Source organism: Mytilus californianus, unplaced genomic scaffold, assembly GCF_021869535.1.
Source record: "Mytilus californianus isolate M0D057914Y unplaced genomic scaffold, xbMytCali1.0.p SCAF_9, whole genome shotgun sequence".
NCBI classification, from domain to species: Eukaryota; Metazoa; Mollusca; class Bivalvia; order Mytilida; family Mytilidae; genus Mytilus; species Mytilus californianus.
Genome location: NW_026262745.1, coordinates 24,973,131 through 24,999,480, shown reverse-complemented (window position 1 = coordinate 24,999,480; position 26,350 = coordinate 24,973,131). Strand labels below are relative to the sequence as shown.

At 32.1% G+C, this 26,350-nt stretch overlaps 1 protein-coding gene across 3 annotated transcripts in view; it reads left to right on the top strand.

Moving 5' to 3' along the window:
• The first annotated feature begins 221 nt into the window (after positions 1–221).
• Positions 222–26,350, top strand: part of LOC127715275 (sodium- and chloride-dependent creatine transporter 1-like) — a 42,230-nt gene continuing 16,101 nt past the window's right edge. Inside the window, exons 1-4 of one of the 3 annotated variants that reach the window (XR_007988264.1) lie at positions 222–706; positions 22,079–22,210; positions 23,295–23,556; positions 24,488–24,620. Coding sequence is in view for 2 of the 3 variants with exons in the window: in XM_052221313.1 (XP_052077273.1) it covers positions 532–706; positions 22,079–22,210; positions 23,295–23,556; positions 24,488–24,620 (702 nt within the window). In the remaining variant the exon portion in view is untranslated. Of the gene's footprint in view, positions 707–7,856; positions 7,977–22,078; positions 22,211–23,294; positions 23,557–24,487; positions 24,621–26,350 lie in introns of those variants that run through there. The other 2 variants (XM_052221313.1, XM_052221314.1) reach the window with 2 other exon arrangements.

Here is a 26,350-nt window from a genome sequence, read left to right as displayed (position 1 = left end):
ATCAAATGCATCGAACCCCTGAGCTATAGTTGAAAGATAATTAATAATATTCATATATTCACCAACATGTTTGTCTCTAGCCTGAAGGTATATGACTTTATGACATAAGTAACATCTTATAACTCTCAAATAAGGATATCAATATACATAAGTAATGATACATAAGTAATGATATGTGATTTTATAGTTTTACCTGTACCGCAGTCCCGTTGATTGCTCATGGAAATTCTCAAAATTGACGAATTAAATTATTTTCGCAAGAAGGATATTTACTTTATAAAGAGAACTTTTAACATTGAAGTAGTTAAGCATTTAAGCACACACTTTATACGGTAGTGTGTATATATATATATGCTATACGTATTAAAACAGTTTTTATTGTTTGTACATTTTAAAGGTGAAATAGATTTACCCAACTCCATACTTGGCTGCTCATCGTAAATAGGAAATCGAAAAGTTGATCTGTTCATGTTCTTTTTAAATTTTCACAATTTAAAACCGGTTTAACAGATTGATTTACAGTGATAAGCCATGGGGAAGGAAAAGGAAGCCGAAAAAGCAGTTGATGAGAAGGAATATGGCTCAAATCTAAAGGCAAGAGAGACATGGACAAGAAAATTTGACTTTTTGTTAGCTTGTACTGGATTTTCTGTGGGACTTGGAAATGTTTGGCGTTTTCCTTATCTCTGCTACAAGAATGGAGGCGGTAAGTTCTTTTTTAATTTTTAATTTTATTGCATATTGAGAAGTTACATGTTTCGGTATACAACGAAGCAACATTTACTCGTATTTGTTTATATGAAAAAAGAAAAGAAAAGTGTACTATTCAAGTTAGCAAAACAACTTCGGAAAATTTACTTCTGTTAGGAATATGCAATTTAATAGAAAAACAAAGGATATGGGTATCAATCCATGACACAAAACCAGTACATGCACAGTGAAAAACACACGAAAAAGCCAAGAAACAGCGTTTTTATTGCTGTTCTTCGTCTCTATTTTATTGTATGTTATGAAGTATCGTTTATACTATGGTTCACAGAAAACATTCTGCAAAGATAGGAAGTAGGAATCAGAAAGAAATGAAAACATTTGCACATATACAAAACTTGTATTTGAAAGTGTGTACAGGCTTTAAATGCTTTTAATGCTTAAAGGATACAGATTTTCCAATTTAACTAATCTGCTTTCAATTGTAAACATAATCAGAAAAAAAATATAAACAACAACAAGTATCAGAAGATTTATTTATCATAATGTTACGAAAAACTAATCGGGTGTCGGCTGTTAATATATACGAGTATGTTCATACAATAACAAATCACTGAATGGAAACGCAAAGACTTACCTGATATCACCTTGCAACTCTTATATTAATATGCGTTTGTGAATGTTAATTTGTCAAGGCTTGTAAACACGCAATATTTAGTTTAAAAAGAACCATAAAGCCGGCCATACCATGCGGATTAATATGAAATATCCATGGGGACAGTATATTAGGCATATACCGTACTATATAGATATATTAAAAAAAACAACATAAAAGGCAAAATATAACACAAAACGTAATAACAGAAAAGGCCCTGAATTGTACCATTTTAAATGATTTTTTCTGCAAGTTATATTCAATAAATAAGACAGCACAAAGTTTTAGCGATAATGACACTCGAATGATATAGCTATACATGAAAAAAACGATGACTGAGATAAATTAGAAGTTTCAATCACATTTTTAAATAACCCAAGCGTGTTTCCCTAGTCTCTTTATGGCTTGAAGCCGCACTAGGGATGGTGCTAATGTAGCATCAGATGCTTACATTGTCTGGACATTGTCTTATTTCTTTGTGTGTTTTCTTTTCCTATTTTACTCAAAAATCATTTTGTTGCAAATTCTGAAGCAAGTCTTTATCTATTTGTTTTCGCAAGTACCTCTAGTCGTGCATTGCCTTTGATTATGTATTTTCAGCATACATTGATGCAGGATTGCTGTTTTTGTATGGCAGTCCAAATTTACCTCTTATTCTATCCTGACCAACCTACCTACTTGATTCAATGCTTCATTTTTTCTCGTTTTAAATATACATGTACTATTTGCCACTTGGCGTTAATAAATCAGTTGTAGAAAGGTATAAAATCTTTTGCTTTTCCAACGGAGATTTACTCAGAATCCAAACGGACATGACTATAACAATCTTTCTCAGTAAGAAAAAAGAGCTGTTGAAATAAATAAGGTAATGTTCATGGTTTTCAAAAAATCTTTAATCTATTTTTTTTGTCAAAAAAGGACAATAATAATTTATAACATTGGTAGACGAGTCTCGGTCGGAAACTTGATAATCATACATACTTAAATAGTGTAGCTAGTTCATAACGTGAGAGAAAAACTAGCTGAAACGACCAAATTTAACTAAATCTAATGGCTTTATTGTATATATTGTTACCTATGGGTCAAATTTGCATTGTTCACGTTATTTATTTAGTTGTATAAAGGGTGATCATTCGAACTGTGACGGCGGATTTTTAAAGCAAACCTTGCTTTATAAGATAAGATAATCTTTATTTCAGACTCAAAAGGTCCATTTATATATACATGACACAAAATATTCTGTTTAAACAGGATACATTATAAAAATATTTAAAAGTATTGACAAATGAATAGATACATAACTAGTTATACATCCGAAACACCATATATGCATTATATTCTTTATGTCACTTGAATGTGACATACTTAACTATAAATACATTTCAAAGTGTTGTAACTGCATTGATTGAATTATATATCGTGCTTTTTGAAAAATCAATAAGTATGTACAGCACTTACACCAAGATATTTAAAAGGACTCAAGTTTCATTGAAATTAAATCTTTTGTAAATTTCACTTGTATCTACGATATCTTTTTATTGTCAAAGCATAATTATAAAAACAAGTCCTTCATTGTCTTCAATGTAAGTTTTCATTGTATTCCATAAGTCTTTTAATAGTGCTAGATTCATTATATAGTTCAAAATAAATTTTATAAATGCATTCTTTATGAAAGAGTTATTAATCAACGGTTTAAAAAGAGGTCATACTAGCTTCAGTGATTTATTTTACAAAGACAACGTATAAGGAAAGTACTAAGTCAACTCAATACTATCACATCCATCTAGATCTGTAAGGGAGCTACCATTTGATTTTTATGGGGGTGGGGGGCTAGGATGAAATTTGAAAAAAATAGGCAGGACAGGAGTTTTGAGGTAAAAAAATGCAGGATGAGACACTTGCAAAAAAAAAGTCAGGATGATGACAATTTAGGTAAAAAAAAAGTCAGGATAAACTAAAAAAAAAAGGCTGGACCGAATAGAGTGAAAAATAAAAAGGCAGGACAGAGATTATAGCTAAAAAAAATGCAGGACAAAAGTTTTCATCCTAGCCCCCCCCCCCCCCCCCCCCCCCTTAAAAATCAAATAGTAGCTCCCTAATCAAATCTATAATGTATAGGAATCATGCTACGCAGTGAATAAAATCTTATTGTTATCGTGACAGCTACGCAGTGAATAAAATCTTATTGTTATCGTGACAGCTACGCAGTGAATAAAATCTTATTGTTATCGTAACAATCCATTATGATAAAAGTGCAAACTAAAGTAATTTTGACATTACTTGTTACTTTAAAAAGATTTTTTTCATGGATATTTATCTCACGTATATGTATTCAGCTGATTGATGATTGCCCCATTTAATCTGTAAAGAGAGGGATAATTCCGCTAAATTCAGTTTACACGGAGACCATTTTCAGAACTTTTTAAATCTTCACCAACATTTACAGTATCACAGCTTAAATGTGTGCGTTCTGTTGTATTTCTGAACATGTTACCAAATTATAAATTCAAAAAGGTTACCTGAATCTGCTATATGCTTTTGAGTATTTTCCCTAAATGTCTTTCGTGAATATTCAGGGTATCACCCAAAAATATTTAAACATCTGTTTGGCTCAGCATGTTCCTAACTGATGGGTAAATGTAGGAAGGTGCATCGAAAGCTTCGATTGATTTGGCACTATAGCTACTGCTCTGTTATAGTTTGAAAGAACCCCAATTATATTCTTATGATTTGCCAGTTAGTAAGGTACAACTGTGTTTAATCTAAAATATAGATGAAGTTGTTTCTACGACAGTTGTAAATTACATACTTAAATTTATTATGTTTTATGAATTATACCCTATTCAAAATGGTTAATACTGAAGCTCTTGCCAAATCAAGTGGTTTTTTTTCAATATTTCCAAATTTTTCATCCTTATCCTAAACGAATTTAAAGAAAACACAAAAAACTTTACAAACTTTTATGTAACTCATAATAAACACATTTCAATTTTCAACAGACTAAGAGTCCTTAAGCAATGGTGATCATGACTGGAAGGAAACTCTTGACTTCTCATATAAAACATAGAAAAGTTAATTACCCTGGTTTTTGCCATATACATTTTCTTAATGACTATAGATAAAATAACTTAACATTTGGTGCGGCTGAGCGCTTGTCTGGTTTTACCTTCAGCAGGAACCCTTAAAACCAGAGGATGTATAAATACTTGAGGAGCTTATATCTAAAGGGGGGTCTATAGAGAATCGTCATACTAACGGTTGTATTAAATGTATTATATTTCTTAGGTTGATAAAACATATGTAATAAAGTGTGAAATGTGCAGTTTTATTCTGGTATTCACGGGAAACACTTGATTTGCACAAATGCGCGTGTTTTAAAACATGACTGAATTGTAAAGTGTGTTGCTACAGATACACTTTACAATTCAGTCATTTTTAAAAAAAAAGATGTTTAAATATTTTTGGGTGATACCCTGAATATGCACGAAAGACATTTAGGAAAAATACTCAAAAGCATATAGCAGATTCAGGCAACCTTTTTGAATTTATAATTTGGTAACATGTACAGAAATACAACAGAACGCACACATTTAAGCTGTGATACTGTAAATGTTAGTGAAGATTTAAAAAGTTCTGAAAATGGTCTCCGTGTAAACTGAATTTAGCGGAATTATCCCTCTCTTTACAGCTTAAATTCGTGTTAGGAAGCGGTAAACACTTCATAAAGGCACACTCGTCCGTTGGCCCGAATTTTACTACCGTTCCACCTCAACGCAGTTGTATACAGTATTAATTAGCGCATACGATGTATACAACTGCGTTGAGGTGGAACGGTAGTAAAATTCGGGCCAACGGATGAGTGTACCTTTATGAAGTGTTTACCGCTTCCTAACACGAATCAAGAACCAAGAACCTAAATGCACATGTTAACAAATGATGATAAACATCCTATACTTCTAGCTTTAAAATGAAATGAAAGGAAATGGTGTATTAATCCCCCCCCCCCCCCCCCCCCACCAAAAAAAAAGCAGCTGTTATTCATCTCCAAGACACAGGGATGCATTTTACATGGAGGAAATATCAAACCTAAGGCTACTGTGCAGCTGTTTTTTAAGCATTGTATCCATTTATTGTCCTGTCATAGTTTTCATATATGTTAACATGAGAATGCTACACCAGCGACGTATACTACAATTATATAATATGTCTCAGCTGGATACACGAATGAGTAGCCGAATTTCCGGTAGGTAGATACTATCATTTCAATTTGAACTTTAAAAGACTTTTTCTAGTCACAGCTCATGTTATGCCTAATAATAAATTAAACGCCGTTACAAAAATGTTTTACACCTTTCTTGTAGTAAAAATATATTTCCTTTTACAAATGTAACTGTTGTGGTTTGACATTTATGCGATAGCATTACTTATATTGTACTTATGTTTATATTGTTGTACGTCATAATCATTTTTGATTGGATATTGGAGAGTACAACGCACTTCCATGTTGCACCTAGCCACAAGATCGCCTGCGTTGTTTTAAAAAGATATTTTAATCACATTGTGATTATTTTTACGCAAAACATAAAATCTAAGGTAACAAACATTCATGTATGTCAGTTGCACCTACTAAAACATAGTCGGTGGTCACTGGTGCATATTTGTGCCTGTCCTCTGCAAATTCGTTCGATATACGAAAACATAGTCGGTGGTCACTCGTGCATATCGGTGCCTGTCCTCTGCCATACGTTTTTGTGATAACATATCTAAGATGTCTGTATTTGATATAAAAGGAACTATTGCTACATTCAAATATATATATTACTTAACCTTTGACAAAATGATTTTTTTTTAAATTATCAAACTGCAATTTATTTGGGATGTGTAAATACGCAGCCTCTGTTGTAATTACTTTACCTTAGTAAAATTTGAAATTTGAGTATTATGCCAGCTCAGATCGGTCAGTGCTATTCATTGGGAATGTATTTCAACGCAGTCTTTGTTGTAATAACTCAACTTTCGTCACCTATGAAATTTTAGAAATGTACCAGTTTACTATTTTTGTTAGAAGCATATCTATGCAGTTTCTGTTGTAAATACCTAACCTACGTCATTTTTGAAATTTTAGAATTGTATGTAAGCGTTGTTCGATTTTAATTGTATAAATTTAAAGATTGTTATAGTTAAATCAGAATAGATTGATATGATTCATTTTACATCATAATCATACTGATGAAGGATATCTGTTTCCTCTTTTTTAATATTGGTGTTGTTTTGTAGACTTTTAGGCGTTTATATATATATATATAGAGCCTAGGTAGTCGAGTGGTCTAGCGCGTCGGGCATAGTGCAAGGCGATTTGGTGCGACGATATCTCAGTAGCATGAGTTCGAATCCCGGCCAGGGAAGAACAAAAAATTTGCTTCCGCAAATTTACAGATCTAACATTGTTGGGCTGCTGTTTAGACGAATTATATATATATATATAACATTATATATATGATACAAGGTATATCTCTGAATATCGATAGCCAACCTTTGTATGGGCAAAATAGATATGAATAAAAGGAGATTGGGGTACATGACTGACACATCTAGAGGTAAAACAGCAAATGGTTTTCGACAATATACAGGTGTCTGTAACTACATAAACGTCAGGCCAACTATGCATTGAGTTTTTGTTGTCCCTTTGGTATCTTCTGCATCAATGCAACTTCAATTGAACAAGTACATATAATTTGCTTTCATTAAATTAGTTTTCTGACATGGTACTATGTAATGTTGTTGTATACAATACTGATCTTATTGAAATCTGAGTACTTTTTCCTTTGTTGAGTTTTCTGGTACGTATCTCAATTGGATCATTGATATTCTTTCACTGACCGAGATAACGAAAGAAAGGCTAAGCGAACAACGTCTGCAAATGTTAGTATAGTATAATACAATGTACTATACGTATTGAGCCTTTAACCTTTTTTTTATAATTGCAACTGGGCTAATAAATATTACTTGTTGTTGAGTGTTTATTTACCAATCTGATCGATGGTTGTCGCTGGTTTTTTTTCTTTAACCAATATCCCCACCACCAACCCTTGTTTTCAAATTGATTTCTATAAATTTTGGGGCAACAATTTTAATTTCAAACTCGTCGATGATTTGGTAATTGTTGTTGAATGATGTGTTACCTACAGATGTCTATATTTAGAAATCTTATTTTTTACCCCATATCTTACTTCATTGATTTTTGGCCCCTTCAGCGATTGTCAAAGCTCTAAAAGTTTAAGAATTTATATATAAGATAACTTTGAGTAAAACAGGTGAGATATATACCTAAATCAGGTGTACTTCGGCTTATCTTAAACAAATCAGTAAAGTATATATTTTGGTAAACATGTTTCTCAATATATACATATACATGTATTAAAAGTACGCACATATAGTTAAGTACTCACGCACCCGGATGCAAGGGCATTATTATTCTCTTAGTACTTCTTAAACATGAAGGCAAGGGAAACATGGACAAGAAGGTTTGACTTTTTACTAGCTTGTACTGGATTTTCTGTGGGACTTGGGAATGTTTGGCGATTTCCTTATCTCTGCTACAAGAATGGAGGTGGTAAGCCACATTTTCCAATATTCAAATTCTGAATCAGTTTAAAATTAAAACAAGTGCTTGCAATAAAATACATATATCATTATTTTAAAATTTTGAAAATGAATAGATAAGTTTTCAAAAATGCAAACAATTTAGTCTGGAAGTCACATTTATTTCTACGAATGTCAAATCAAATGATGCATCTGACTGAACAAATTTTTTTTCATTTAGTATTACAAATAACAGAAAAATAAATATTGAATAAAACAAGAAAAATATCTGCTTTTTTCTGTTGAGAAATAAAACAATTATATCAAGGCCGAATATATTTCATAACGCAGAAGAAGATAATATGTCATATGTAGTCGTTAAGACGCAAGCATACTTACATACTTGCATGTTTACCTGCTTGTGTATGGAGATAACGAATATGTGTGATACGACCAAATAATTTTGCAGCAGCAGCAGCAGGAACAACAACAAAAGAAACATCTCAACCACGTGGCTGAATTCAAAATATTCACATGTGTGTCACAAAACACTATTACATATGCAAAATCACTTAAGAAAGAACTGGGACGCAGAAGTTTAGTAACAAATGTTTTCTAAATTCTTCTAAATCGATAAGCAAGTCTGTAGGTAAACAGTTTACATGGCTTGTATAAACGTGTACTTTAATTTGTTAAGCGTCCTTTTGATGCTTTTTTATGCGTGCTAAACGTCAAAATATTAAGCAATTTGCAATATCTCATTTGTGACATCGTGCAACACAGACATTGAAGATTTTTTTTTTTTTAAATTACGCATAGGATGCATAAAATAAATCTGAGTGCCTTATCATTATATATTAGAGACATAATCATATTGCGTTTCAAACATAACAAAAAGCCCTTGTGCAACAAATATAGCTATAACATCATCTTTTTGCATTAGTATTGCAACAACACAATAAACAGAATCCACAAAGCAGACATTTAACATGTAAGGAACGAACATTTGATTTACGCAGAGAAGGTGACAGCTAGGAGGTTTATATTCGACAGGTACATTTACTGATATTTACAGTCTTGCGAGGAATGATTATCGTATTTTTATGCCCCACTTAAAGGCATTATGTTTTTCGGTCTGTGTGTCCGTCCGTCCGTCCGTTCGTCCGTCTGTCCCGCTTCAGGTTAAAGTATTTGGTCAAGGTAGTTTTTGATGATGTTGAAGTCCAATCAACTTAAAACTTAGTATCCATGTTCCCTATGATATGATCTTTCTAATTGTAATGCCAAATTAGAGTTTTGACCCCAATTTCACGTTCCACTGAACATAGAAAATGATAGTGCGAGTGGCGCATCCGTGTACTATGGACACATTCTTGCTTTGAATATTTTCATCTTAGGGCAAAAGATTACACTACCATACATTAGTTAAGAATAATATTACAAATACCACATGCAGTTGTTATATGTAAAAGTAAGGTCTACTTTTGAGTATAAAAACAGAAGTGCGTTATAAACCTTCATATTGTAAATTGCGCAAACATCGATAATAAAGTTTAAATCCGACGTTTGGAGTTCGTGACACCTTTTAATACACATATATGATATGTATATATACATGGGCATTTACGTTTCTTTGTTATAAATAATACTTTGTCATCTTTTTATTTTGTGCTAAAATTACCTGACGGCCTCTATTATTATTCAGATTAAATAGAATGATTACTAGTTTAACAAAGAAATACAAAACTATCCATTCTAAATCGGATGGGAAACAAGACAAATTTGTTATGGCATTTATACTATTTAAACTATCTTAAATAAAAAAAAAAAAAAACCTAAAAAATGAAAAAAAGAACAGCTAGAAATAATTTTTTTTTAAAATACAACAATGAAAATTCACTAAGAAGTCTAAACCACTGGTAAACTGGTATATCATTTACTCATGCAAATGCAATTGGACTGTTTTATGCAAAAATAGGGAATACAAATGTACTTTACTCCAAGGTATATTCTGAAATAATAAATGCCCGTTTAAACTGGATAGTTTTGGGATATATCTATTAAAACAATCATCATGGGAACAATTAGTGATTGATTGTCATAGTCTTATCTTGGTATTGACACTTTCAAATATGAACCAGGTTTTACAGCGCAAAACCTCATGACACCATGTAGTCAAACGAACTCCCACATGTATTTTTTCTTCAACCTCCTTAACCAGACCTAACGCGACTCAATATATATAATCCCGCACAAAAAAAAGTCCCCGTGAGCCTGAGAAGTGGTAAGGGTACTATACATCAGCTTAATGTGAAATTAATTATATATAGCTACTAGTTTTGATAAGAGTGAAAACAACTAACAATGAAAGTTGTGCATACAATATAGACTTCCTAGCATCCAAATCAGACATTGTGAACTTACTTGTTTAAAAAACTTACGGACAAGGAATGATGAGACACACATTTTTTTACCAAAAACTAAAGGGTAACATAACAAGAAAGTCTCAGTCATAACGATACTATAACTCATAGAGACAATTAAAGTACAATAAGTATTTAAGTCTTTTTAGAGTCGTGTTTATTTATCGCTTTCTTTTTAAGCAAAAACAGTTACCGATATTTGAATGATTCCTAAGAACATCAAAAGAACACAAGTATCAAATAATGATATTTTTAAGTCGGCCAGACGACAGTCATAATACCTGTTTAAGTTTGAAATTGCAAGGTAGTTCTGGTAAAATTATACATTTAATACTTCATTTTTATGTTAATGTCTGCATGTAATCTTTAAATATATTCTTAAGTATGTACAAATATTATATGAAATTTAAATTTTATGGTGTAGTTATTTACATACGAAGTGAAGGCAAATATATGTTACTTGTATGAACGCTGTTTCACTCAAAGAAAAAGAGATGTTTAACTTTTAAGACATAGAGGTGTAATAAAAAAGATAATGATAAATCTTAACAAGTATTTCTGTTCTTTCATCAACAAGTCCTGACATTGTTTTGCACTTTTTACGTTTCATACATGTGTAAAAAACAAAACTAACTTAGAAAACTTGTATGCTCTAAGACACTGTATTTATGATAATTTTTCAGCTGTGTTTGATTTTAAAGTCATTCGATCCTTCAGATTTATGTTTTATATACCTGAATGGCTAGTTTTTATTATAAAACATGTGTACATATACTTTATTTTATTTAGAAAAAATCATCTGTTTTTATACAAATCTCTATGAAATGTACCGCTATTGTAAACCCGAAAGTTAATTAGCAGCCCAAGTTGTCGATTAATAATCACCGAATGCAATATTCTATGTCGATTATACGTTATGGATTCGTTAACAATGTTAAAAAACATGCACAGAGCACTTAGCTTAGTATACATGAACGCATTGGATCAATTATTTCCTTAACATTATAAATATCAGAAACTCGTTTCCTATGACTTTAAAATTTATGTTTCGACTAAAACAAATGTTATATTTCTTTTTTTATACTTGCAAAGTCTTCTTTATGCGTAGTTTTATATACGTAGCAGCCAAGCTTATTTCAAAATTTTGTTTTCGTTCTCTACGCGTGATTGAGTTTGATAATATTTACAATCAAGATGCAGTCACAGCAACAAGTCCGTCAAGACTTTTGTTAATTTTTTTCAAAAATTTTGATTAATTCTTGTTTTGTATTGTTGTTGCCGTGGGTTGTATTTTTTGCATTTAATGGTAATAACTAGTTATTACGTATATACGTTCAGTTAGGTTTCGAATTAAATATATATATCTCTTTTGCTTAATTAAAAGATAACTACTTTCTGCAAAAACTTAACTGAAGACAAGTACCGGTATCTCTCTATATATTATACATCAAATACTGAAGCCCGTGGTTTCTATTTTATAACCAATGGTCGATACCACTACTGATGGACGTTTCGTCTCGGAGAGTATCACCATCATTCCAGTGCGCTGACATAAAACATCATAGATATGTTACTTTTTGTAAATTTACTTTAAAATCATTCGAATTACCTAAGTTTAATTTTTACCTCATGCATAGTTGGCACAACTTTTTGGAATTTAAGTATACAATGCTCTTCAAATTCCTAATTGATTAGGCCTTCCAACTAAACTCATCATACTGAGGGTCTGGATAGGGGCCCTTCAATTGTGTATTCTTTAATATTTAAGGCCATTTTCTCTATTGTTCATACTTCTTGCCCGTAATTCTCTTTTCTTTATATAATTGCACCTCATTGTTCTCTATTCTTTAATTTTTTGTCCATTTTTGTCCATTTTTAATTTTGTTCCCCGATTATTCTCTAATCTGTAACCCCCCATCCACACCCTCACATATGATTCCAACTGTATTGAATCGAGTGCCACTGAACAGTCTTGTGTATAGACGAAATGCGGGTGTGTGGCGTACAAAACTATAAACCTGGTACGTCTGATGAGTTTTTGTGCATTATGGATTAAAAATTTGTTTGTTTTCTGTTTTCTTCCTTTCATTTGGTCCTTAAACAAAGCGAAAGAAGATTGTGTCCTTTGTAATTAGATGTATATCCATGTCATACCAGATGTTATACAATATATTGTTATACATTCTAGTGTTATGTTTTGGTACAATTACTATCTATAATCTTCTTATGATTGTGTGCACCTTTGTTTATGCACGTTTCGTTAGGTTGTTGTTTCATTTTATCTAAAAATAAGGAGATGTGGTATGATTGCCAATGAGACAACTATCCACCAAAATTCAAATAAAGTGGATGTAAGCAATTATAGGCTCCGTACATGCTTATTCATTATAACAAGACATTTTGTTGTTTAATAAATCAAAATTAAATTAAAAACAAATCGCTAATCACTCCATTTTTGGAAGAGACTTCTGATGAAGTTTTAGTATTGCTTTGATTTCACGCAAGCATTTGTGAATATAAACTTAGGTCATGTTTTTGATACTATAAACTGCAAGATCATTTAACACTACACAAAGGCCAGCTGGCTTAAAAACGAAAACTTGTCAATTTTGAGACAATATCAATGATGATCGTTGTGGTTATAGACGTTTCACACGACTGCATATAAAGTTAATTCCGTCGAAACCATTTATTAATATACTAGGTCAGAATATTGTTTACATGGGTTAACAAACAAGAAATAAAATTAATGGTTTGACTGTAGATATCAAGTTCACAAAACACAATGGAATTGTAACTTTTATGTTTTCAATAAGGTCATATCTGATATGTACTTTTCAAATTAGATTCACACTAATACGCATAAATAAAATTTTAAGAAACCTAAATTTTGAACAGAAAAAAACTTCACCAGTTTTGCAATGGTCATAAGATTGCAGAGTAAAATGTTAAAAGAAGTCACTAAAAATAACCGAATGATTCCGTTAATGTTAAAGGAATTAGAACTATTGGTTTAGCAATAAGAAGAATCTAATACTATACATTTTAACTATTCTTATATTATAAAAAATTGAAAAAGTCATCAGAATTGTTACTTCTATTATATGTCAAGATAAGACCACTACATTGTTTTTATTTTGTGAGATCCCTCGACAGTGAATAAATAGATACATCAATAAGATGACGCAATGACATTGCAATACACTCAACGCGAATTATTTGATCTTAAATTTTCAAAAAATTGTCATAAAGTGAAATATCGTATTTTGATAAAAAAATGTTTGTAGTGAAGTTGTCTTAGTAAGAACATTGTAAAGATTTAGATACTTAGACGAGGGGCGTAAAGGGGGGGGGGGGGGTATCTGCACGGGAGAACGCAAAATAAAATTGCCATTTCACGATAAACGAACTATTAAAAATATCTTGCACGTTGATCTTTTTACCGATTTCACGAAACACGGTGAATAACGAACCTTTTTCACAGCTGCACGTGAAATAAAAATGGCAAAACACGTTGCACGAAAATAACCCTTTACCACCCTCTTAGACATATAGTTGTTTTGTGTATGTCACTGACGTTCATTTTATCCCAAACATACGCATACCCTGCTCAAATGTTCGGAAAACTACCATTCATCTGTGTCAACATCAACAATTCAACTGTAGTTTTAAATATACACTTCTTTTATTCATTGATGAGAATTATCTTTATATCTATTGGACAAATAATATTTGATGAAATAATGTATATGTTATTAATACCTAAATAATTTAAATATTTGTAAGGGTTTTTATATGAAATTGTGATAGTAGCATTGCTGCAGTGTTTTGTTTGTAAGATCAAATTCATGACAAAACTAAAGAAACATAACAAAAAAGAGCAATTATAATTACCCCATTGAAAATTGACTTGGACGATGGAAAATTCTTTATATAATTAATGTTGTTGTTTTTTAAATAAGTTTTAAACCGAAGTCAATATTATCAAAAAGAAACGTATACTGAACAGAAATAGATGACACTGTATGTGGATGAAGGCAACAGTATAATAACATCTCAATCGATAAGCAAATACAAGTTAGAAGTAAACTGCTTTTTTCGTATCGTTTATGATCGTTTATGACGTCTTTTTACTGAATCTGTTGGATGTGTACTGATATTTTCGTCTAAAACACGGTCTATTAGTTAAAATCAGGCCATGCACGAAACGTTGTAGCTTTCAGTATCTACGAGTACTCTGAAAATTTTTTCTTCTTCCTTTCTAAAAGTTCAATTTGTGCTTAGTACAGATCTGACTAGTCAGCTAATAAAGCCAGAAAACATAGAAATGGCATATAGTTTAAACAAACAGATATATGTACCGACCAAAACTGAATAGGACCTGAAGTCCAGTGGTTGTCGTTGGTTTCTGTATTAAATCACATCTTGGTATTACAGTGCCTTTTATAAGCTTACTGTACGGTACGCTACCTGTATAGTTGTGTACTACATCCTTTTCCTTTTGTCTTTGTGAATTGTTGTCCCATTGACAATCATACACAATCTCCATATTTTTATAATAAAGTTAACCTATCAAATATCGTTAACGTACCAAAATGGTAGTAATGCAAAACCTTAGTAAAACAAACTAAAAGCACGAATTGTCAAGAAGAGTTTAAGGTCAACGGTAAATACAGACTTAAGTCTTTTATTCGATATTTTCATTTAAATGTTTATTATTGTCTTTTTTCAAAAGATTTAGATAGCGTGACAAACATTATTAGTTCGATCTCACCCCATATGGAATTTACTTACCCCATTTATATCGTATTAGGTCACTAGCACACTGTGTAACGAATTCATCTTACCGACTATCTTAACATGTGGCATTTAGACTAGTGGCATATCAAAGGGATCAAGTCTTCAATATAAAGAACCTACTTCCATTGGTCTATACAAAAACAAATGCCAGCAATAACAACGTGTTAGCTTTTAATGTGTTTTATGCATTTCAGATGTTTCCTCAACGCCGTGTTGTTTTTATAAAGAGACGTAACACCACCGTGTATTAAAATAAACCACGCCTACTAACCCCATATTAAATATAAAGGGTCTCCATGAGGTCGCTGTTAACCAATGATATTCCTAGAATAGGAGGTCATTTAATTTTTATTATCATCCATTTGTACGTAAACTTCATCTTCGGTTTACGGTTTAAAATGCGATTTGAGATTTGGTTTTATTAAATTTATATACTTTGTACATATCTTAATTCATACGACTGTAGGTGGATTAATGCACACTAGACTGCGCAATGTGAATACGGTATTTTTAACGCTTCATAATTTGAATGTTACTTTATGAGTTTTAATGATTTATGATGATATACATAATGACTTTCTTTGCATTTTAAACAACTCTTTGATGTTCATAGCGAAAGTTATGATGTCAAGCAAACATAACTTGTCGATCCACTTTGCAAAAACAACTTATTCAAGTTATTGTATAATATGCTCTCGTCATAAACATAAATGAACTATTGGCAAAACCCACCAAAAACACCGAATAATCAAAACACATTATGGACAGAAAAACAAGAATTTGTCATTAGAATAACAATTACTACAAAAAATAGGATGTTTTGCCTATTTCCATATTGTTTTTAATTTGAAAGCTCTATTTTATGAGGGGGCCTCGGTGGCCGAGTGGTCTAAGTAGTTACTACTGTAATCACTAGCCAGTCAACACTGAGGTTGTGAGTTCGAACCCCGCTCGTGCGGGTGCACTCGACTCCAGTCTTAATTGACTAGGATTGTCAGTTTTCCTATCGAAGGTCGGTGGTTTTCTCCGGGCACTCCGGATTCCTCCACCAATAAAAACTGGCCGCCACGAAATAGCCCAAAAGCGGTGCTTAAAAGTGGCGTTAAAACACCAAAAAATCAAATCAAATCAAATCTATTTTATGACGAACGAAGAAGAAACAGTCTATATAGTTTGTCTCATTTAAACTGACGGGCATGCTATTGTATAAAAAAAATACATTTTTTTTTTGTAAAATTAAATTGTTGTGATCGGACCCCAACTTACATACTCGAGATGGTTTAGAGGCGGTCATTCATAAGCACAATCAAACAAATGTTCAAATTTTAAGAGTATATGAAATGGTCAAGAATTAGAATAAAAAACTCTCTTTATTCACAAATAATTCCTCGTGAGAAAAAGTACTATTTTTTCTAAACCAGGTGGTCAATGAAACGACAATTCATTTTCTTTTGTGAAGGTAAACCTTGAAAGTCAAACAGTATAAAGTTCATGACCTTTTATTAACAGAAATTTGACATAATATATAGTTTAAATGTCATCAATCCGAATAAATGTATATTTCCAACAGTCATGGTATAATAACGAAGTAAGATTACTTGATTTGTGTAAAAAATTACATATAGATACTAGTTAGAGTGGAGAGTCTTGACATGAATCACAGATGGTTAAAATTTGCATACACTTGCCTGAAAAATGAAAATGTGATTTTTTGTAAAAGTCGAGGAAATTAATTGTTATATGCACCAATGATTTACATTTGAAAAAAAAATCAGTGTAACAATCAACCCCTTACATAAATCCTGTATCAACTGAGGAGAGCAATTACCGACTTCCATTAAACCAAAGGTTATACTTGAAATATTGGCGATGCTGCTTACACTGTTGTAAACATCGAGAATATTTGGAAGAAGCTTTTTTTTTTACAATATATGTCATGTAAAATTATGTAAATCTGATATATGTTTCATTTTCCCGTATAATCTAGCAGAAATTTTTGTCCAAGGGTACAAGGGTAATTTTATATTTTATATTATGTTATGAAATACGTTTTTTTTCACTCCCGTATTTTTCGGTTTGCTATCAAAGGTACACTATTTGAACTATATACAATGTACCTACAAATTCAAAATACATTATATTTGACATTTAAAGTTACGTACCAAGACGAATACGACCATGATTACTAAAGCCTTGACCGAAACAAAATAAGAAGAAATATTCATACGACTGTTCACTTTACCAAAAGCATAATAACGACAGGCTTTTCTATCTGAGATGCCCGTTACTTTTGAAAACATGCAAGCACTTAACCAAGCAAAACGAAAAAGAACATTCAAATATGCAATCAGCTTAACTGCCAAATGTCTTAACTGTCAGTTCCTGTCTTATTGTATATGATGATATCTACAAGATTACCAAAGTGGCAAAATAGTAGAGACAGGAAGATCTTAATAAGACCCTAAATTTGAGATTTGTCATATCCCAACGAAAACCTATATCGACATTTTAAAATATACAAAATTATTCAGAACACGATATTAAAACTGTGTTAATAGGATTAGTAACCTGATTTTTATACGACCGCAAAAAATTTTTTGTGGTCGTATACTGGTATGACGTTGGCGTCGTCGTCGTCGTCGTCGTCGTCGTCCGGCGTCGTCCGAAGACACATTGGTTTTCGCACTCTAACTTTAGTTTAAGTGAATGGATCTCTATGAAATTTTACCACAAGGTTCAATACCACAAAAGGAAGGTTGGGATTGATTTTGGGGGTTATGGTACCAACAGTAAAGGAATTAGGGGCCAAAAAAAAGCATTTTTGTAACTTCCAGACATAACTTGTGTGTTAGTGTATGGATCTCTCTGACATTGTACCACAAGGTTCCATATCACAAAAGGAATGCTGGGATTGATTTTGGGGGTAATTGCCTCAAAATTTTAGGAATTAGGGGCCAAAAAAGGGGCAAAAAACAAGCATTTTTCTAGTTTCATGACAATAACTTGTGTGTAAGTGTATGGATCTTTCTGAAATTGTACTACAAGGTTCCATATCACAAAGGGAAAGCTGGAATTGAGTTTGGGGGTAATTGCCGAAACGTTTAGGAATTGGGGCCAAAAAGGGGCCAAAAATAAGCATTTTTCTAGTTTCCAGACAATAACTTGTGTTCAAGTGTATGGATCTCTCTGAAATTGTACTGCAAGGTACCATACCACAAAGGGAAGGCTGGGATTGATGATGGGGGTAATTGCCTCAACATTTTAGGAATTAGGGGCCAAAAAGGGGCAAAAAACAAGCATTTTTCTAGTTTCAGGACAATAACTTGTGTGTAAGTGTATGGATCTTTCTGAAATTGTACTACAAGGTCCCATATCACAAAGGGAAAGCTGGATTTGAGTTTGGGGGTAATTGCCCTAAACGTTTAGGAATTTGGGGCCGAAAAGGGGCCAAAAAACATATTTTTCTAGTTTCCAGACAATAACTTGTGTTCAAGTGATGGATCTCTCTGAAATTGTACTGCAAGGTACCATACCACAAAGGGAAGGCTGGGATTGAGTTTGGGGGTGATGAATCATAAGGGGGTTCAAAAAATTTTGGGGGGGGGGATTTTTTTTTTTTCATATTTTTTTCTTTTTTTCCTTTTTTTTTCTTTTAAAATTTTCCATTTTAAGTTGGTTATTTCTGATTTATATTTAAAAGCAAATAATAATGATATGGTAGGAGATACACACCAAACAGGATGTGTAAATTATTATATAATAAGTATTGTGCAATAGCAAGAAATTTTCAATTGCACAGTATTGCACAATAGCAAGAAATCTTCAATTGCACAGTATTGCGCAATAGCAAGAAATCTTCAATTGCACAGTATTGCGCAATAGCAGGAAATATCCAATAGCACAATATTGCGCAATAGCAAGAAATTGTCAATTGTACAGTATTGCGCAATAGCAAGAAATATTTAATTGCACAGTATTGTGTAAAAGAAGATACTTCGTATAAATTTCTTGACCAATTTCAATGGGGTTTTATTCTTGAATTCTTGAGGTTCTTTAATATGCTGAATCTAACCGTGTAATTAGTTTTTGGATTTTGGGCCCCGTTTTCAAATTGGTCCACATTGAGGTCCAAAGGGTCCAAAATTAAACTTTGTTTGATTTCATCAAAAATTGAATTATTGGGGTTCTTTGATATGCCGAATCTAACCGTGTATTTAGATTCTTAATTTTTGGTTCCGTTTTCAAATTGGTCTACATTAAGGTCCAAAGGGTTAAAAATTAAACTTAGTTTGATTTTAACAAAAATTGAATTCTTAGGTTTCTTTGATATGCTGAATCTAAACATATATTTACATTTTTGATTATGGGCCCAGTTTTCAAGTTGGCCCAAATCGGGGTCCAAAATTAAACTTTGTTTGATTTCAACAAAATTGAATATATGGGGTTCTTTGATATGCTGAATCTAACCATGTATTTAGATTTTTAATTTTTGGGCCCCGTTATCAACTTTGTCCACATTGAGGTCAAAAGGGTCCAAAATTAAACTTTGTTTGATTTCATCAAAAATTGAATTCTTGGGGTTCTTTGATATGCTGAATCTAACCATGTATTTAGATTTTGGATATTGGACCATAATACGTGAATGTCCGATTTAAAATTTTTAAGTTCTTAGACCACATTCATTCTGTGTCAGAAACCTATGCTGTGTCAAATATTTAATCACAATCCAAATGCAAAGCTGTATCAAGCTTGAATGTTGTGTCCATACTTGCCCCAACTGTTCAGGGTTCGACCTCTGCGGTCGTATAAAGCTGCGCCCTGCGGAGCATTTTATTTAGGAATGTATATATGGAGACACTTCCTAACAAAAATTATGTCAGACTATGAGGAAAATGTCTTGAAGCCAAATATTCCGATTTTGGACCAAAATCAGTTATTATGATGTTTTTAATCGCCCTTGTAGTGGAAATTATGACGTCACTGGTGGATTGAACAAGTTTTTATTTTTATTTTGTATTGGTCATTAAATGTTGATAATAACTTTACATCAGTATAAAATTTGAGGAGCAATATCGACCCTTTGTGTACCTTCTCCTTTCAATAGTCAGAAATCGAATACAGAGCGACAATACAAGAACCAGACAAATAAGCGCAAACAACACACAATGCCCAAAACTGGAAGCTAAAGCTCATGCATGCAATTATATAACTCGCATGAAATCAAGCTGTGAAACAGAATTTAAAATGAAACACTTGGTTAAGTCGTATTTCAATTTACTGAATTATTTCAAACCAAAGATTTAAAAGAAATTGTGCACAATGAAATGTATGAATACACGTGCACTTAAAACATTGATTTCTTTCAAAGATCGTGATTTGTATTTATATTATTCATGAACTGTTTCATCTCAATATGTGACATAACTTTAAATGTAATTTACATTTGACTGACTAGACAAATAACTCCGTGTGGGAATACATTTGGAGATTAAATAAGACTAAAAAAATAATTATGAACATTTAGAGGATTTTGATCGTGTCTTAAATGTCTACATGGTAGTGCATGCTGAAAACTTTTTCACATTTGAAGGAGAATAATATAGGATAAAAGACACGAAGCAAGAAAACTTCTCACAGATAATGTAATGATAACATCGTTCAGCAGTTGTTATCAAATAGTCCGTTTCTATGTTTGTTTTTGTTGCGGTTCAGTGTTTCTGTTGTTCCGTTGTTTTCCTCTTATAGTTGATGTGTTTCCCTCGGTTTTGGTTTGTGACCCGGATTTGTTTTCGCTTAATCGATTTATGACAATTGAACAGCGGTATACTACTGTTGCTTTTCCATCAATGTAGGTGTCTATTCTGTTTATATGATACGTCTTCCAACGTTGTACCATTGGAAGTAGGTACTCTCTGTGAAGTCTCTCCTGCACATGTTTTAATTATATGGCAAAGAATAAAATAAGTATTGATAAATACATGTAGTAGTAAATTGACAGGCGATTGGAACTGAACAAATTGTGAAAAAAAATATGAATTGTGAAATTAGCTTAAATACTATCAGGATTGTGTCTTGGGCAAACTATAGCAAAACTTAAGGGGAAAAACACAGACAAAAAGATCGCGAACCTTTTGTCAGGAGAGTCTAGTTCAGATATAATTAGAAAAATCAGTTCAAATAATTTGGAAATATCTGAAAAACTCGAGTAAGGTGATCTTTTGATCACCCCATCCCGCCTACCACAGCAGATACAAACAGCCAATCAATAAAACCTAAAACTACGAGAAAGAATCGAAACATATAGTATGTTATAAAATTTCTCGGGATAACAAAATGAAGAGAAAATAAACCGCCTGATTTAAATCCTTTTTAATTTATTACAGAAATTCATTCTGCTTTAGTGTTTGCTGTATTGTAACTACAGTTGTATAATACAATTGTAAACATATATCACGGTCATTTATGACAGACATAAACAATGTTCAAAAGGAATGTCTTTTTATTGATAACTTGGAAGTTAGTACCAGCATAAGACTTACCATTATATAATTGATGGGAGATTGCTGCGTACGAAACATTTGTCTGATTTTTTACTCGCATCTAATTTCAACTGATTAAAAATAATCCGGTGATATAATTGTATGCTTTATTACATTTTTTATTTCAAATCTTTCTCGGAGGCTGTGAAGAAACTCATCATAAATACCAGGATTAAAATTTTGTACGCCAGACGCGCGTTTCGTCTACAAAAGACTCATCAGTGACGCTCCTTCCAAAAAAATTAAAAAGACCAAATGAAGATTTAATCTAATAGTGAACTCTGATTTGGTTAACTTGTGTTTTGAGTTGCGGTCTCGTTGTCATATAACTCCATCTAAAATATATAATTATGATATGATTTCAATTTCAGGTGCTTTCCTTATTCCATACCTAATATGTGTAGTCGTCGGTGGTATACCATTATTCTATCTAGAGGTCGCTGTTGGGCAGTTTATGGGCATCGCTGGACTAAATGCATGGAAGATATGTCCGTTACTTCAAGGTAATTTTTTGCTAAAACAGTTTAGTATAATTACTTTTTCCCATGCACAATTACAAATGAAAAAACAAAATGAAGAACATTATTTATTCATTTTAAAAGCATTAAATACAAAAACTCTTGTTATATCAAACATAATTGTAATTTGGCTGATATAACCGAAACGAAGATATAAGAAAGCCACAATTTTGAAATTTAAAAAATCATGAAGTAATATTAGTTGAATACTTCATCATTCAGGTGTTTACAAAACATCAGGCTGTTATATATCAGTTATAATTATTTTGAATTTTGACTTCAACATTTGTTTTAGACCTTTAAATTTGATGCAGTAAAGAAGGTTTCTTTTTTTATTTTTTTACATCGATGGCTATATATGATTATCAGCTTTACCCAAAATGATATTTTGCTACAAGATGTCTTTTATGACCATATCATTACAGGGGACATCAACATCGTTCAATACAGTGAGGTTATAAACTTTTTGAAAAAAAAGTACTAAAAAATCGTCTGACATGTATATCGGAAACAAATTGGAAAAGGTGTTGCCAAGTCATTCAAGATACTCTTTCTTCCTATTATAAAAATTGGAGTAAACGGGAGGAATTTGATAAATAGAAATTGCTTGATTCCTGATTATAAGAATTGATGAATGAATATTAAAGATATCTCATATCTCATTTATCATTTGGGTTTGTATCGCAGACAAAGCAGCCAACAATGTTGTAGTGGTATTACAAAAAGAACATCTATGTTGTTTCGGCAATAAATTTTATAAACATATATAGATGTTGTTTCGGCAACAAAGTTTATAAACAGGTTGATTGTGTTCATATGAGCACCAGTTGCGACCCTTAATAACAGGTTTGTTCCTATTTTGTTATGAATCACAGTTAATGGTAAAATATAGTCCTAATATTCCGTCTAATTTAAATTGATAGAGAAAAAAGAATAACACTAACCGTTGCCTAGATGATATTCTTGTTTTGAATAGACAAAATATTTCGAATTAGATCGCAAAAATGGATCTCACAGGGAACCTTTCAAAGCAAAGAGTGTCATGTAATAACTTGTGATTGTTTTTCAGGTATTGGTATATCTACGACAATCATTGTATTCTTCCTCAACTGCTACTACAATGTCATTCTGGCATGGGCATTTTATTACTTCTTCAGTTCCTTCACAACAGGAGATCTTCCATGGGCAAAATGTGGCCATGAATGGAACAAATACTGCGTTGACTTTGTCAATGTAAGGTCAATCAACTGTTCTGATACAGTAAAGTATGGAAATCTCACGTACTGCTCCAATCAAACTTTGAAACTGGATCCAACTACAGAATTTTGGGAGTAAGAACTATTTATATATAATATTTCTGGCATATTTATAATCATAAATTGGTATAATAAACCACAACATCAAAGGTTTCTTAATCTTCAATTTCAATCACATGACTTCAATCACATGACTGGCAAAAAGTGCATCCAAATATTTCTCACCTTTAAAAAAATACTGTATACATTGGAATACTATGTTGATCGTAAGTTTCTCAAACCACAAGTCCTATGTAAACGGACTGATCCTCGGTCTGGGCCTATGGTCAACACGTGTTTAAAACTTTTAGAAGGCATATTCGACATTTTGCAGAAAGTGGCACACGATATTAGTGCAGTGTGGTTTTTTTTTGTGTGTGTGTTATCTTGGAAATGAGATAAATCTCAGAGTATATAAAGTTATTTTAAAACGAGAACGTTTGTTGAACTTGTGTTACTTCAGCTAAAATTATATTTATTTTTCAACAAAATTCAGAAGTAATGACCAGTTTACCTCCTATATAAATGTATACTATTACACATTTTTGTCCTAATCTAAAGATATCAGCCCTGGGCATTAACAGAATCGCACGATTGAACGAATCGAAACTAAGTCGCACTGATAGGACGAGTATATTCGCCATGAATGAATCATCATTATTCAGGATCTTTATCTGAATCACATATTTTCTGGAGTAGCTAATAAACATTGCTTTCTGTTTATATTGCTTAATAAATTGACAGACTAACTTTATCATGTTTCTGATCTATGAGACTCGATAGTAGTTTGGTGCCAGTAATACAAGGTTTATGGAGATATAACTCTTCATAAAATCTGTACATACATGCATATTCAATCCTCTGTCTTCAAGACTTCAAGACTTCGATGCTTAATGTTAATTGATACAACTAAGATTTGAACAATACCTATAGTTCATTCTCATATTTACCATTTTGTCTCTTTCAGAAACAAAGCTTTAGGCATATCAGAAGGAATACATGACATGGGAGTTGTGAAATGGGACATTTGTCTTTGTTTATTATTTGCATGGATTGTGGTTTATCTTTGCATCTGTAAAGGAATTAAATCCTCAGGGAAGGTAAATCTTATTAAATTAACGTAATTTTCAAATTAAGAATTAAAAAGGTAGGACCAATTCACCCTGGGTTAGTTCATACCAAAGCCATTGTCAAAAAGTCTTTTAATCTTTACTTGAAGTATGACAGTTTCATCAGTGTACTTTGAGGTTCGAATATAAAAATAAGGAGATGTGGTATGATTTCCAATAAGACAACTATCCACCAAAGTTCAAATGTAGACATCCGTACGACCTTTAGCAATGAGAAAAACCCATACCGTATAGTTGGCTATAAAAAGGCCTGATATTAAAACTATGAAACATTTCAATTGAGAAAACTAACGGCCTAATTTATACCAAAACAATTTACGAAAAACAAATATAACAGATAAAAACCAACGGCAACCATTGAACTACATGCTCCTGACTTGGTACAGGCACATAAAGAATGTGCCGGGATTAAACATGTTTGAAGGCGCCAACCCTCTCCCTAACCTGGGACAGTGGTGTAACGGCATAACACATAAACTACAAAACAATAAACGAAAAACAAATATGAGAAACAGCAGTAAACGACAACCACTCAATTACAGGCTCCTGACTTGGGCAATCAAATATAGAATGTGGCAGGGTTCAATATGTTTGCTGGCGCCAAATCCTCCCCCTAACCGGGGAACCATATTTTTATAAGACATATTCCTAACCGTTTGACCAAATTATAGATGCCTATAGATAACCCAAAACTGCAGTTTTAATAGATTTTGTCAAGTATTTGGAGTATTTATCTAAAGGAAGACGGAAACCACAACCTAACTTCAATTGGAATTGTTTATGTTGTCTTTCAGATACAAATCATTTCATAATGGAAGATATCATTCGTAACAAAGTTTGTCACTAAATATTTCAAAATTGAACCATCTGTTTTTAACATTACAAGCACCATGCAAAAATACTTTAATACAACTAACTGACAAAATGTATTCATTTATTTGGGAAAACAAACCTGACAAGATAAAAAGAGAAATATTATGTTCTGAACACAAATTAAGAGGGCTGAAAATGATAGATATTGACAAATATATAAAAGGATTGAAACTAACATGGATTAGACGGTTGTTGAAAAACAACCCAAAACTAAATAAGCTACTAGAAAGAACTGAAAAAATCAGTATTGAAAACCTAGTTTATTTAGGCCCAACAAAAACATGTAAAAACCCTTTTTGGGAAGAGGTCTTTAAAGCTTGGACAGATTTACAAAATAAATTTATACCAAAAAATAAAAACGAGTTTGTATCAGATTCGCTCTGGAATAATGAAAATATTAAAAATAGGAACAACATCTAATTTCTATAAAGACTGGGCAGATAAAGGGATCTTTTTGATAAATGATCTATTAAACGATGAGGGAAAACTAATGACTTTTCAACAATTCCAAAACATTTATAAAATTAAGTCAAACTTTCCTACTTATAATGGGGTAATTTCATCAATAAAATCATATAAAAAAGCTCTCAGGAAAGAAATATCCATAAACAATCTTAATAAAACACAAGGACCAATTATTCCAAATAATATAAGAATATTTTTTTTATCAAAAAAAGGCTCGAAAGATATGTATAATGCTCTATTAGAAAAAACAACAGTACTAAACTTAACTGTGAAGACAAATGGTCCTTAACACTGTAACACTGAACAAAAATTTTGATTGAAAAACCGTGCATAGTATGTCTTTTTACGCCACAAAAAGCTCA